At 35.6% G+C, this 15089-nt stretch overlaps 2 protein-coding genes across 4 annotated transcripts; one reads left to right on the top strand and one right to left on the bottom strand.

Moving 5' to 3' along the window:
* The first annotated feature begins 279 nt into the window (after nucleotides 1-279).
* Nucleotides 280-3270, top strand: LOC118033381 (protein NEN2). Its single transcript, XM_035038338.2, has 5 exons — nucleotides 280-916; nucleotides 992-1038; nucleotides 1123-1186; nucleotides 1477-2213; nucleotides 2864-3270. Exons 1-5 carry the CDS (start codon nucleotides 488-490, stop codon nucleotides 3096-3098), a joined length of 1512 nt encoding a protein of 503 aa, XP_034894229.1. The 5' UTR covers nucleotides 280-487; the 3' UTR covers nucleotides 3099-3270.
* A 1220-nt stretch (nucleotides 3271-4490) lies between these two features.
* Nucleotides 4491-14582, bottom strand: LOC118033382 (two-component response regulator-like APRR1). 3 transcript variants are annotated; one of them, XR_004684849.2, is made up of 7 exons: nucleotides 13745-14582; nucleotides 13057-13218; nucleotides 12827-12960; nucleotides 7299-7466; nucleotides 6395-6533; nucleotides 4770-6257; nucleotides 4491-4649 (listed from the first exon to the last, which is right to left on the bottom strand). XR_004684849.2 is itself a non-coding variant. In XM_035038340.2 (7 exons), exons 1-6 carry the CDS (start codon nucleotides 13926-13928, stop codon nucleotides 5311-5313), a joined length of 1734 nt encoding a protein of 577 aa, XP_034894231.1. In that variant the 5' UTR covers nucleotides 13929-14582; the 3' UTR covers nucleotides 4491-5175; nucleotides 5289-5310. The 3 variants fall into 3 exon arrangements, 2 of the variants coding, with proteins under 2 accessions (XP_034894231.1, XP_073261053.1); XM_035038340.2 differs by having other exon boundaries at nucleotides 4491-5175; nucleotides 5289-6257; XM_073404952.1 differs by having other exon boundaries at nucleotides 4491-6257.
* Between the last annotated feature and the right edge of the window lie 507 nt (nucleotides 14583-15089).

The following is a 15089-nucleotide window of genomic DNA, read 5'->3' as shown; positions in this document are numbered from 1 at the left end:
TAAAGAGAGAGTTATTGTTATAAAGAGTAAATATCTTTTACTCTTTATAACAATAACTTTAAAAGAGAGAGTTATTATTATAAAGAGTAAAAGTTATTGTTATAAATAAAAAGTGTAATTGTTATAAAAGAGTTAAAGTAATTTACTCTTTATAACAATGACGCTCTCTCTCTTTATATATATATATATATCATTGTTATAAAGAGTAAAAGTAAAAAGTTCCATTGAATCAAAAGCTTGCAGCGAGAGACAAGGGGATAGGAAAAGCAATGAAAGTGGAACTAGTATATATTCTTTGAATGGAACATGGGCTAAACACCCAGCTTCAATTATGCTTTACTTTTTTAAGCCTGCGAAGCAAACCGACCCTAAGAAGCAAAGACCCATTTCCCTTCTCTATATATATCTACACGCAGAGCGAGAGAAAGACAAACCAAACCCTCTCTTTGCTTTTTGAAAGGGTGATCCGAATCGAGGGAGCGAGGAGATGGAAAACAAAGCAGAGATAGCTTTCTTCGATGTTGAAACGACGGTCCCGACCCGACCCGGCCAGGGGTATGCTATACTTGAATTCGGGGCCATCCTTGTCTGCCCCCAGAAGCTAGAAGAGATCAGGAGCTACTCGACCTTGGTCCGACCCTCCAACCCAAAGCTCATATCTTCCTTGTCCGTACGGTGTAATGGCATCAAACCAGAAGCTGTGGATTCAGCACCGTCCTTCGCTGACATTGCTGACACGGTCTACGACATCCTCCATGGGAGGATATGGGCGGGGCATAATATAGTCAGATTTGATTGTGTGCGAATAAGAGAAGCGTTTGCGGAGATTGGAAGGGTAGCACCAGAGCCAAAGGGGACTATTGACTCGTTAGCATTATTGACTCAGAAGTTTGGAAGGAGAGCTGGCAACATGAAGGTTAGATTTTTGTTGTCGTTGTTGTTGATGATGTTTTGTTTGTTTTGTGCTGACTTTTTTTATGATTGATACCAGATGGCAACCCTTGCAACTTATTTTGGGCTTGGCAACCAAACACATAGGTAAAATAAATTATGTATTTCAGGGGGTTTATCTTATTTAATGGAGTTTTTTTAATGAAATGATGTCTTTGATACTTTGATCAGGAGTTTAGATGATGTAAGAATGAATGTTGAGGTTCTTAAGCATTGTGCTACTGTCCTATTCTTGGTAAGTCCACTCGACTTCACTCTTCTAACTACCCTTTCCCTCTTCTTCCTCTTTGTCATCCCAGAAGCGGCTTATTTACCATTGCAATATTTTTTTTTCTATTACATGATATGTTTGGCCTCTTTCTTCTCTTAGTAAACTACGTAATCGCTCCCTTGTTGCTTAAGCAGGCCAAAAATCAACCTCCGTCCTAGTCTTTTTGAATGACCGTTAAGTTGTGTGGCCGTTATACTTGCATGTTTTATTTGTTTTCTAGGCAAAAATTAACCAAAAAGCTGCCCCATTTTCAGGAATCAAGCCTCCCAGACGCATTTCCAGAAAACCATTGGGTTTCCCCTAATGCTATCACAAGAAGTCATAGAAATGGAATATCCCCAGTCGTAAACAAGAATTCCCCGTCTTCGAGTTCACAAGTTAAAAGCACCCCTGCCCTGTCTCCTGAAAATGATAGAACTGAGGAAGAGCGTCCAGTCTTTTCTCTTCTTACAAGCAGTACTGCCGAGTCCCAATATTCTGTTGTATCTAATACAGCTCATCCTGATACATTTGACATGGTCGCACTTGGCAATGAAGTGAATGCTGCCTCCTTTCAACCAGATGTCGCCATGGAGGAAAACCCAATACTACAGCCTCCTGAGATGCCTTCTACAGTGACTGTCCCTGAAAGTTGCGGTGGCGTTTTGGGTTTCTTAGAGCTTGATGAAGTTTCTCTTACTTCTATTAGAGCATTTCCTGTCCCATTCTTTCGAGGGAGTCATAGAATCAAATTATTTTACAAGGGGGCCATTTTGCAGCTTCGCTGTCCTCGGTTGAGGATACGGTTTGGACTAAGTACGAAGTTTTCTGATCATGCAGGCCGGCCACGGTTGAGTTTTGTGGTTGATGCATCTCCAAGTCTATGTTATGTTCTCGAAACATGTGAGAGCATTGTGCGGAAAGTTTATGAAGATTCGGATTGTAGTTCTGATTGGAGGAGTGCTGTTACCAGAAAACCAGGCTTTGTCAACAACCCTACCGTGAGATTGAAGTAAGTTTCAGTCCTCTTATCCCTTCTCTTTGTAGCATTTGCAATGTCCAAGTTTAGGAGTACACAATGATATAAACTGTTGTCCAACGAAATTGTTCCTCAGTGGGACTTTTTGGTTCTGTCATTCAAATCGTGGCCTTTTTTTTTTTTCCTTTTCTGAACAAGCTGGAAGATTTAGTTCAATAATTTTATTAACCAAAATCAAATAGATGGAACTATCTTAACTAGTCTTTTTGTTCAACCAGTTTAATTAACTGATGCATTGGTTGATTTTCCATTTTTGCCTTCATTCTTTTCTAATTTAGGATGTATTCATATCATCTTAGTTTATTCTCCATATTTATTCATTATAATATACAAAGGTATGTAAAAAATTGGCAAGATATCATTCCATAAGGGGAAATTGGTTTGACCTAGGTAAATGTGATTCTTGGAACAAAACCCAGAACTTATATGAAATGTTGAAAATATTTGGAAAAAATCCAGATCAAAATGCAACCAACCGGTTCGATTATTGCATGATGGAGCCTTCTGATGGGGAGGAGAGTTATCATTATATTATTCTACTCAGATTTCATTTTCTATGCCCTCTTATTGATCCAAGCAATGGTTCTGGAAGTGCCTAATTTTGTTTCCTTTGCTTTTCTCAGCATACCTACTGTACTAAATGGGGATGTTGCTCAATATGCAACGGATATGTATAAGAAAGAACCATCTGGAACCACACAAAAGCTCATATTCAGTCAGTTTGATGCGACAGAGCTGGATACCTGGTTCAGACCAGGGACCTTTGTCGATGCATACTTGTCCTTGGATCCATACGACTATCAGCAGACTTCTGGCATCCGATTAGTGGCAAAAAAATTAATCATCCATAATGAGTGATGCACCATTTGGTTGATTAAAACTGTAACATGCTTCCTAACATGTAGAAAAGAAAAATATTTTCGTTGTTGCAAGATTAGGCCCATACCTATATTTGAAAAGATTTGAATGCTGACACTGATACTCTCTGTATTTAACCAGAATTTACTTAGAAGTGTCTTGTATTGTTAAATATTGGCGTTAAAATCATGTGGACAGATCCATGTATCGAACCACTTATGCTTAATCTCAAATGTTTGCAGCTCTCAGACTTCATTGAGAGCTCCATGTCACTCGAATATACGTAACTTGAACACAAGCATAAGGAAATCCATCTTCTCCATTTCTCCATCAACCTGGTTTTGGACTTTGGGTTATTGGGTTTTTGGTTAATCCAGGTTTATTATTTTTATTGTCACGATGTTATTTTAATTTCTTTTAAAGAAACGTTTTGGTTGACTTGATGAAATTTGGTTCAATTTATTTTGGTCCACTCATCAAGTTATTTGGGGTTATTAATGTATGGTTTAAAATGAAACTTCGTTAGGATGTGAGTCCCTAAGTCAATTTATCAAACCATGGTATAGTTGTTATATTTAGAAGGTATTTTGGAGCATGGTAGTGGTTTGGTCTCCCATGACTTTTAATCACCTGCATTCTAATTTCTTGGTCGAATAAGATTCTTCAAACTTGATCAATTACTGTTTCCCTGTTTAAAGATAAACAATGATTATTCTTATCTAGTTTACACATAAATAATTATTTTTAATATAAACAATTACACATTAATTTGCTGAAAAGTAGATAATTGAAATATTGTAATCAAGCGCTATTGTGCAAACTAAAAGTAATATATGTTGTTTGATTCGCAGAACGCATTCTAGGGATTGAAATTAGGGTTTAACATGAGCTAGAGTAATGAGAAAAATATCTGTTTTTTTTTTTCAAATTTAAATCTTTTATTTCCTAAAATACAAATTTCAACGTTTGATTAACTAACTGTCATTTTAATGCTTGTGCGGCCAAATTTTTTTTTTTTTAGTGAATAAATTTTAAACCACTCTGTTGAGAAAACAGTTCTGTAAATACCTAAATTTGAAGGGAAAAAAAATACAAAACAAAACAAAGACAGGAGTTGAGTGTAGGAGAATTTTCATCAAAATTCCGCCCACGCTAATTATTTCTGACAAAAAATATAGAATTATTAAAGCGTTTTGTATATTTTTATACGAGGTTTGCTGTTCGTACGTGGCATGAAAATTCAACCACGACCTAGCAACTTCTGGCCATGGCCTGTAATGGCCCGGCCAGATTTTCTTTTGAAAAAAATCTTCCGATCAGCGAACATCAAAATATCTCTGCTTTGGGAGATATCAACATCCATTTTAGTTTTTTCCAGAATTTATCAACAAATTGTTGCAGAAAATTCATTTTAGTACGTAAACACATTTTAAAATCAATATCCTTCAAATGCATAAATCCAAAAGTACTGTAAAATCTAAGACTCGACTCTATCAAACACCCTGGATGAGAAGAATTCAGGAAGAGACAAATGGTGGTGGAACCCTGAACCTGGATAAAGAAAATACAAACAAACAAACTATTGAGTCAACGCAATGGAAAAACTTTAACAATTGCTTCACTTTTTTCTTCTTTTTTTTTTTTTTTTTTTTTTTTTGCATGGAATTGTACCTCCGTACATGTTCTTCACCACAGACCACGTAGTCAACAGATTTGCAAATCGATCTGCCCGCCTCCATTGCTGCCTGATTTCAATTTCGCCAATTACACCATGCCAGAGTAAGGATAGCTTATACACACGACATTTACCCACATAAATGGGTCTCTTGGTCATGACACTACAGAAATTGAACTCAGGATGAATTTTTGCAAGTCCCAACATTCCTTCCAGATTTGAAAAGGCTACCTACCTAAACCTTTGAGATTTGAACCACAGGGATAGTACAATCTGAGAGCTTTACCCTCATGCATGCACAATCTCATAGTGATATTTATCAAATGCTAACACTGATGCTTTCAGAATCTTGCAGAAGAAGCGCTCCCAATATATATTCATGCATTTGCAACTTGATCTCATCTGTACCTCAATGAAGCTCACACAATCATATTCAATGAAAAATAGAAGCATCATTGGCAGACTTCGGACTAGTAGCCTAATAAATGAAAGGGATATTAAGAAACGCAAGGAACCTCATTTATCAGCAACTTGACATTAAGATCCTGAAGCATCGTCCTCAGGAGAAGAATCCCTTGATGCTTGCTCATCATCATCCTCTTCTTCATCTTCATCATAATCCGTGGAAGCAGGTTGCCCATTGAGATCCACATTTACACCGTTTACCTTCCTCACAAACTGTCCCCGCACTCGAGGCCTCCTTTCAGCAAGTTTTTTCCGATTAACATACCTTATCTTCTTATCAAAACAGCGCTCTTTTCTTTTCTGTCTAAACTTGATTAATGCTGCCTCTCTTCTATCTACTTGATTTAGTTTCACGTCAGATGGCGATGAAGTTCCAAATGATGGCCATGACGGAGTGGTAGGCATTTGACCAGGTTGTAAGCATATACTAACAGGGTAATATGGAAATGATGCCATCCCAGACATGTGAGGCGGACATTGGGGAAGATGATTGTATCCAGGAAGCATGGCTGAAGTTCCATGGCTTTGCAACTCATGCAGGTTCTTTTGATAGAGTTGTGCTGATGATGACATCATAACTTGATTTACAACACCTGACATAAAATACGGATACACACTTTGTGTTGATAAACTTGAAGCATCTAATTGAGGTTCATTCGTTTGATGCATAAGCACCCGATCATCCTTGAAATTTCTTTGGGGAAATTCTCTTGACATAGGAGGGGTGCAAGATCTTTCCAGAGAGAGAGAGTCAGGAATGCTAGAACTGCTACGGAAGTCATCACCTTGTGAGTGGACTTCCAATGCCTCCCCATTTTCTTGTAAATGGGCATCATTAAGCATTTGCTCGCCACATGCTTTAAGTTTCTCTTCCATCCTTAAATTTTGATTAGTATTGTCCTCAATAAGAGCAACTCCTTGGGAACTGTTTTTGACCGTGCTTGATTTGACATAAGTAAAAAAGGCAGAGGACTCGCCAATCTTTAATTCACTCTTCTTTGGACCAGAAGATAAATGTCCTGAATATTATTCGCCAAAGTGAGACTTAGAACAGAATAAACATTGATGAAGTTAAGCATTAAATATTAGGAAGAAAAAAAACTGCGAGCTGGTGTCAAAATACAGAACAGAAATTATCAAATTATGCAAACCTCACCTGTTCGGCGGTCACTGATCCCTGGCACATCAGGTCGATATTTCTTTGGATCACCAGGAGAAGGCTCAGCAGCAGCAGCAGCAGCAGCAGAAGCAGAAGCGGCAGCAGAAGCAGAAGCAGCAGCAGCAGCAGCAGCAGACTAAGGTACAGACAAATGTCAAGCTTGGCACATCAGAGAGTATCAAAAGTTTCAATGACAATTTTGAAACGAGATGTTGGCTTACATGAACATTTGAGTAGCGAAATGTTTAGTGTAGATATTTGTTTAAAATGTCTTGGTCAATTATGATACATGCTTCAAATTCAAGTTTTCAAGCGAGCACCTATGTATTGTAATTATTTGGCAAACGATACACACACAGAAGTTGCAGGTGTCATTTTCTCCTCCTTGTCATATTCCCCTCCAAGTTGCAGGATCTTCTATTTCCTTTCCAATTGTTCCCTATCTAAAAATGTTTTTGATCATGCCAATTGCATATTCAGGGTAACAGGTTCCAATTAATAACTACTGATACCTATAAACACATTTGCACATCTTGAAATAACTTGCATGTGAGTTGCTTTTCCATTGTATTTCATTTTTTAACTTCATAAAATCTCCTCTGAAAACTTCATAGAAATGGAACGAGTTTAACTGCTTTGTTCTGGAAGTGAGTAGATGTGCTGTTTGCACCTTACAATTGCACAAAAATTGATTGGTGCAGACATATAGGCTAGTGAAGTCATTGCACATCTGAAAAGTTACTATGTAAAGGACTAGTGGACAGGCCCTAGGGCACATCAAGATTCATGGTAATATATATTTCACTAAAGAAAATGTGTATTCATCTGTAGGAAAGAGATTTTCCTCCCACACTGTACACTTATTTTGAGATGCCAAACTTCAGGTGCGCATTATACTGACCTCATCTTCCTGATGAGTTGACATCCCCATTTCAGGATTTGTGCTCCTACGAGAAAGGTCATCCGTGTCATCTGAAAACAGTGTAGTACTGTTTGTATTAGCATCACTAGGATCTGATGCAACCGGATCGAAGTCATAGTTCAAGATGTTCTTCTCCGCCAATCCAAGCTGCCAACACAAAGACATTTATGAGTACCACTTAATACAGATAGATATTTGCTTGCTGTCAATGAAGTTTTTAACAAGAAAGTATGGAAAATATGCAAAGACAAAATCAAGAAGTTTAGGTCAACAAACATCTGACACACATGTCAACCAGGCCTTCACATAAATATAACACTGCACTGGAAATTGAGCATGAGCTAATGTGAGAACAAGCATGAAAATGCCCTTGGACAGACATCTGAACAGAAGTAGGTAGGTCATCTTCACCTTCTCACCAAACAAACCCAATAAACCTTACTATCTATTCTTAATGCTAAACAGTGGAGCTACATGAAACGAGAGCTCGTGGTTCAATAATTCTGCGCAGCAATCACTAACAAAACAACAACAAACAAGCCTTAATTCCAAACTAGTTTGGGATAGTCAAATGGATTTTGGGATAGTTATATGGATCCTTTTGTGCCATTCCACACAATAATACACCAAAACCACGTCAATCACCAAGAAACAATGACTCATTCCCTGCACCTACTAATCACCACAGTTCTACAAAATGATTCTGCTAATGAGTAGAAAGATCCCCAAACATAGATCCAATTGGAAATCAATGTAACACTGCAGGTCACAAAATATTATCATGACATTTACACTGCATAGATAGTTTATCAATTTGGGGCATATTAAACACTGTCCATTTTTCCTTATTTATTAATTTATTTTTATTTTGCATGTGGAGAAACTACCAAATTGGATATCAACACAGATAAAGACTCAATACACACTTGGATAAGGACTGGAGGCCCAGAAGGATTAGCCAAGGCCATGTGGCGTGGTCCATGGTTAATCTTTGGTCTTATGGAATGCTTAAGGAAGATTTGGCTTTGTGAGATCAAATCACGGTCCATCAAGGTTGACCTTGAGCCAACTTAATCTTCCTTGATAAAACTTAAGAATGCAGACATGTATCGCTCCAAACACATGGCATTCGTCCAGTACACACTGAAAACTTGGCATAATCCTAACAAACAAGTAATCTCTTACACAAAAAATACCCCAGCTCTTACCTCATTTGGGATCCTTCGGCCACTCCTTCACTGGACAGTGTCTCTCTCACCTCACATTTTCTCTCTATTCTTTTGGCAAATTTCTTCTAGATTGTTGTGCTTCCTGAATATTCCTAAGACACCCTCTATCACACCTTTTCTGTATCTCAACATTGCTAATATACAACATGATGTGATACCAGGATGGTATGAAACTCGCAAGTTATAGATAACTCACACAAAAAAAATGATTCCTAAGAGATAAAACTCGCCACTCTAAAGAAAGATACAGACCAGTATGGAGATCTTTTGAGAAAATCTGAATTGAAGTTTTTTACTTCGCCTTTTGGCTGAGTGGTGGACTTTATACCCCAACTCTATATCTTTAAAGTAGTGATTTGATTTCTATTTTTAGGGTGGCGAGTTTATTTGTTTATGCATGTTTTAAGTTTTGTACCTTAGAGTGGTGAGTGAAATAATTTATTTATGTGAGTTATCTGTAACTTGAGTTTCATATCATCCCAGCACCAAGTTGGTATCACAGCTTTGGATTTACAGTAATGGTTGTTCATGAACGTCGTGTGCAAGAATTCAAGAGGGACATTCATGCCCTTGAAATTGATGAAATGAGAAGGCAACTCAAACAACTCCAAGAGCATCTTGACCGATTTGAGAAACGAGACCATAAATCAGAGTTTGTAAATCCTTTCCTTCACAGACAACACAATGATTTTAGTGATAGCTCTTCTTCTCGGCATCAAAGAAGAAGTAATAGAATGCCATTTCAAGAATCTGATTTAAAAGTTAAGTTCTTGAAAATTGTTCTTCTAGTAATAATGATCAGAGGCATCCTTTTTATCAGGATATACAAAAGAAATTTCAACAAGAAAGTGACGTGGAATCTAAATTTCTTTTATGATTCTAGATCTTTTGTGAATTGGAATCTACCACCAATATTCGTTCTGGACGAGTAAGATGATATTGAAGAATAAGATTCAACACAGAAATCACAATATATGATGACCCTAAGTTTGCAAAATAAGTTTATGTTATGTCAGTTGAGGAGCTCTTTGCGGAGGTGGTTCTAGAAGCTGGTTTTGAAGAAGAAAATTGTGGAGCATGTACTTCACATGTGATTAAGAATTCTGAAATTAATAGTGTCAGATTTGATGTTTAAGGACAAAAAATAGTGAGCTTGACAATGTTTCTAACAACATTCCAGAAGCATATTTCATTAGTTCAAAACATCATAGAGTTGATAAAGGTGGAGTTATGTTGTTTTTTCATAATAATTCAAGGAACATCCATGACATGGAAAGTAATGTAACTCATGTTAAGGGATTCTAATTGAAGGCTTGCATAAAGGATCATAGAAGTGTTTTGATTCGAAATCGATGACCAGGGAAAAAACGTTTTGAACTTGAGGACGAGTTTTTCTCAACCATAAGAACTTGACGCGGGAGTGTTCTCAAATGGTCCAACTGATGTTGGGTTATTTGATTTTGGGTTGGAAATGTAAATGAGTGTAGTTCTTGATGAAGTTTATTGTCAGCCTATAGGCCAAATTTGAGCCCAACTTTTGCATGTCTTAATTGCATGGAAAAATAAGTCACAATATGTGGTTTTCAAGTTCAATCTATTCAAATTGTCCAACCATACATCCATTGAAATTTTCTATGAGAAGTTATGTATGTTTTAGTTTTTAAACCTTTTTACGAAGTCAAAAACCTGTGCTGGTTAACATTGCTTGACTTTTCTAAAACAATTAAAATTGAGTGTTATGCCTCAAGGATAAGTATTGGAATTGTTTCGATGCTAAAGCAGCAGCCAATAGACTATTTTAGTGAAAAGCTAAGTATGGCAGCGTTGAACTACCCAATCTATAACAAATAGTTACGTGTTGGCTAGAGCTTTGGAGACTTGGCAGCATTACTTGTGGCCGAAAGAGTGTGTTACCTATTAGGATCACAAATCATTGAAGCACTTGAAAGGACAAGGTAAACTAAATAAAAGGCATGCCAAGTAGGTGGAGTTCATTGAGACCTTTCCATGACATTAAATACAAGCAATGTAAGAATAATATTATGGTTAATGCTCTATCTATCAGGACCATCCTTATGGCTACTCTAAATGCAAGATTATTGGGTTTTGAGTATATTAAAGACATGTATGCCAATGATAATGATTTTGCTGATGTGTATGAAATGAGTGAGAAAGTAGCCTATGGAAAATTTTATAGGTTTGATAGGTGCTTATTTAGAGAGAATAAATTTTGTATATCTAATAGTTCTATGCATGAGCTGCTTGTGCGTAAAGCCAATAAGAAGTTTGATGGGTCATTTTGGCATGAGAAAGACTTTAGAAGTGTTGCATAAACATTCCTATTGACCTATTATGAAATGTTATGTAGAAAGGGTGTTTGATAGATATATCCCTAATATGAAACGTGATGTAGAAAAGGTGTGTGATAGATATATCATGTGTAGGTAGACCAAATCTACGGTCTTACTACATAAGTTATATACTCCTTTGCATGTACCTACTGAACCTTTAGTAGACATTTTCATGGACTTTGTTTTAGATTTACCTAGTTCAAAACAATGCAGAGATTCAATTTTTGTGGTTGTAGATAGATTTTTTAAGATAGCACATTCCATATCTTGCCATAAGACCAATGGTGCAACCAATATTGTTGATTTGTTCCTTAGATAGATAGCATGACTCTATGGTGTTCTTAAGAGTATTGTTTCAAATCGAGATGTTAAGTTCTTAGTCATTTTTGGAAGGTTTTATGAGGAAAATTGGAAACTAAATTATTCTTTTCAACTATTTGTCATCCACAAAAAGATGATCGAACAAATATAGTGAATAGATCTTTAACTACTTTATTGCGAATTGTCATTCAAAAACAAATTGAAAAGTTAGGAGCATCGTCTATTGAATTTGCTTATAATAGAAGTGTGCATTCTACTACTGATCACTCACTATTGAAATTGTTCATGGTTTAAATCCACTAACTCCTTTGCATTTGTTGTCTTTAAGAGCGTTTGGAAGTGTGATTGCGGTTGCTTTTTAAAATGTTTTTCACTCGAAAATGCATCAAAATAATATTTTTTATTTTTTAAAAAAATCATTTTTAACATCAATGCATCAAAATGAACTGAAAACACAAAAAATAAAATATATATATTAATTTGAAGTAAGAAAAAAATAAATAAAAATTCAATTTTTTTCAAAAGTGCTTTTGAAACACAAAAACAAACAGGGCCTAAATATGTTGGTGAAAGAGTTAGTCTTAATGGAAATAAGAAGGCTGAAATGATGAAGAAACTCCATATGAGTGTTTGGCAACACATAAAATATAAGAATTATCGATATGCATATAAAGCCAACATGATCTTTGAACCTAGTAGTTAGGTTTGGGTGCATATAAGGAATGAAAGATTTCCAGCTTATGGACAATCTAAGTTAATTCTAGAAAGGATGGTTCATTCCAAGTACTTGACCAAATTAATGACAATACATACAAGTAAAAACTTCCAGGTGAGTTTAATGTTAGTACTACATTTAATGTTTTTGATCTCTCTTTTTTTATATAAGTAACGATTTGAGATCAAATCTTTTTTAAGAGATGGGCATTGATGAGAATCAACATGCAACACTCCAAGATCCATTACATGTGCTGAGTGAACCTATTGCAAGGGAAAATGCCAAGAGGATAAAAATAGCAATTAAAGGGTTGATTCATGACATTTGGCTCAAGCAAGCTTCGAAAATTCCTTCTAAGATGATGCCAAGCATGAAGTTCAGATCAAAGGAGGATAAAACCTTAATCAATGTGATCCAAGCACATGTTAGGGTTATTTAACATGTACCGCATATAAGGATTGGGCCTCATTAAATACAAGCATGGGCTTCAAAGCATTCTTATTTAGTTTTGGATTTAAATAGTTAGTTATGTGGATTTAATTTAAATCTATTAACTAAATTGGGTTTATTTTATAAGTCATTTATAAGTAGTTGAAATAACATTGAAAAGGAAAAGAAATTGCCATCATTAAAAATTGAACAACGTGACTGTACTTCTTCTTTGGGTTCTTCATTGAATTTACAGAATTTATCAAAGATATTATCCTTGTAGCATTTTAACCATATACCTTTGGTTCTTGGTTCAAGGAATTATTGGGTCGAGGTTTTTAATTTAATTTTAGTTTTCTTGGATGAGTATTTCAATTCTTGATTATAGCCTCTAAGATTTAGCCTTCCGAGTTTGCTTTCAAGAAAAAAAAAAAAGAGCCAAACAAATAAAAGAAAACAAACCATGTGCCGCCTTCTCCACATGTGTGTCCACAAGTTCAAGAGCTCATTAGTACGTAAAGGCTTTACAAGATAGTCTGCCGCTCCAAGTCTCAAGCACTTTACAACAATTGAGACCTCATCTTGTGCCGACATCACTAATCAAACAAAAAGCTTTTCAATACTCTGGACCTAAATTGAAATAGATTTTACCACAACTGATCTTAGAAGTAAATTTAAAGACATAAGCTTACTGATCACAGGAATACGCTGCAAGTCTTTATCCCGGGTGATATACTTCAACATTTTCATGCCCTTGGTCATTGGAATGTCAACTTCAGAAAGTATGATGTCGATTTCAGGCCCCTCAGCATTTAGTGCATCAATCACCTGCCTAGCCGATCTCACTGATGTAACTGTGAAGCAAAAGGAATACAGGTTCAGTGCACAAATTGCACATTATCTTCAAAAACCAATTTAGCAAAGTAGTGGAATTATTGAACTTAAAACAGATGTGGATACAATAAATAAATGTTGAAAAATCATTAAAAAAAAAAAGTAACTGAAATCAGTCTCAAAACTGCCAAATTGTTAGCATTCTACCAAAGTTTCTTCACAAAATGAAGTGTAGGTATGCAGATAAGAATTGATATTGAAAATGCAGACATAATAAACTAAGCTATTTAGCAAACAACAATATATGTAGTTGGATTTCCACCAGACTTAAAAATAATTCTTGGAAAAGAAATAAAGAAAATACAATGTTTCATATCAATTTTAAGCAAATGTTTTTCATATCCTTCACCCAAAAAACAAAATATCACCAAGGGGCCATAAATCATTTTCCTCCATACGGCTTAAAATAATAGCACTGGTTATATATCTTCATAGCATTCACGAGAAGGAAAAGTGAAAAAATAATAATTTAAAAAAAAAGATTACCTTGATAAGAGCACTTCAAAAGGAGAGTGAAAACCTCCTGAGAGCTCTTAGCATCATTATCACATAGCAAAATCCTCACTTTGCTTCTATCAACAAAACCATCTCCTGATCCTCCTACACTTTTACCATTACCACTCTCCTTCATGTGCCCACTCAAATTTTGCTCATCTACCTCTCCCTCCATATCTTATCAATTCAATTTGTCTTTTTCTTTCAAAAAGTAGACAATATCAATTGAATAATAACACACTAGGAATACCCACCTCTTCTCCTTCTGGTTGAGAATTTGGACACAAATTAGGGTTAGGGTTTGGATTATCCAAATTCCTAAGTGATGAAGAAAACACAGCAACAAAAACTATTAATTAAGAGAAATATTTTCTCTCTTTTTTAATACAGGCGCATGTTAGCCTCTTTCCATAAAGTATGTCTGGCTGACGGTCTTGATTGAGGATTTATGTGAGACCAGGCCAGGACATCAACGGCTCGATTTGGATCACCGGACATACGTAACCCGAAAGCAAACCAATCTCTCCTCTCCTCTCCTCTCCTATCCTAACTCATGCCTCTTTCATTTTACGCTCAGCTTTTTCTAGTTTTATTTAAAAAAAAAATTGCGTTAATGGATACAGGTTAGGGTTAACATGCGCCGGGGAGTAAAAGAGAAGAGTTTGTAGTGAAATGAATGGATGAGATTGCGCAGGTGAATGGGGTTGATTGAGCATATAAGCGTATGTTATAAGGGCTGGAGACGTGGCATGGTGGAGAAGACAGTGGAGAGAGAAAAAGGGTAATGAGGCAGGAGGTTTCTTTGCTTTCTGGATATTTTGGTAGAGATATAGAAAAGGCCACGTCATGCGTAAAATCTAAAAAATATCTTTTTAAAAAAGGAAACCACGAATCTATATTGATAGATTTGATTGCCCATTTGCCAACGGGTTGACTTGTGTTTGAGAGGGTAAAAGATTAGGGCAAACGTGATGGTAACCAAACATCCATTAGTTCACGTGTTCTCTTCCACTCTGTTAAGGTACGTGTTTTTCTTTTTTTTTAATGATGATTTTTTAAAAAATTATTTTTTAAATTGTTTTATATTTATTTATTTTTAAAAAAATGATTTACAAAAAAAAAATCAGTTGAAAAAAAATTTGACTTCATTTTTAGAAAAATATTTTTTTTATTTTAAACGGAAAATACTTTCTAAAAATTATGAAAAAATTAAAAATATCATATTATTTTTTTATTATATCAAATGTTGTCCTCCAACTTTTAATTGATATATATTTTATTTTGAATTTTTTTTTTCAATTTCATCCCTTAAAATTTGATTTAATTTAATTTTTAT

Source organism: Populus alba, chromosome 15 (genome assembly GCF_005239225.2).
Source record: "Populus alba chromosome 15, ASM523922v2, whole genome shotgun sequence".
Lineage (NCBI taxonomy): Eukaryota > Viridiplantae > Streptophyta > Magnoliopsida > Malpighiales > Salicaceae > Populus > Populus alba.
The sequence above is the reverse complement of the archived record's forward strand: the minus strand, read 5'-3'. Positions and strand labels throughout refer to the sequence as shown.

What these genes read in the sequence shown, in the direction of transcription:
- LOC118033381 (XM_035038338.2), top strand. Translation starts at nt 488, where the DNA reads ATGGAAAACAAAGCAGAGATAGCTTTCTTCGATGTTGAAACGACGGTC. An exon ending in GGAGAGCTGGCAACATGAAG is followed by an intron (nt 917 to 991) that starts GTTAGATTTTTG and finishes GATTGATACCAG; the next exon opens with ATGGCAACCCTTGCAACTTA. An exon ending in AACCCTACCGTGAGATTGAA is followed by an intron (nt 2,214 to 2,863) that starts GTAAGTTTCAGT and finishes TGCTTTTCTCAG; the next exon opens with CATACCTACTGTACTAAATG.
- LOC118033382 (XM_073404952.1), bottom strand. Translation starts at nt 13,928, where the DNA reads ATGGAGGGAGAGGTAGATGAGCAAAATTTGAGTGGGCACATGAAGGAG. An exon ending in TTTGAAGTGCTCTTATCAAG is followed by an intron (nt 13,219 to 13,744) that starts GTAATCTTTTTT and finishes TTTGCTTCACAG; the next exon opens with TTACATCAGTGAGATCGGCT. An exon ending in TGTGGAGAAGGCGGCACATG is followed by an intron (nt 7,467 to 12,826) that starts GTTTGTTTTCTT and finishes TTGTGTTGGCAG; the next exon opens with CTTGGATTGGCGGAGAAGAA.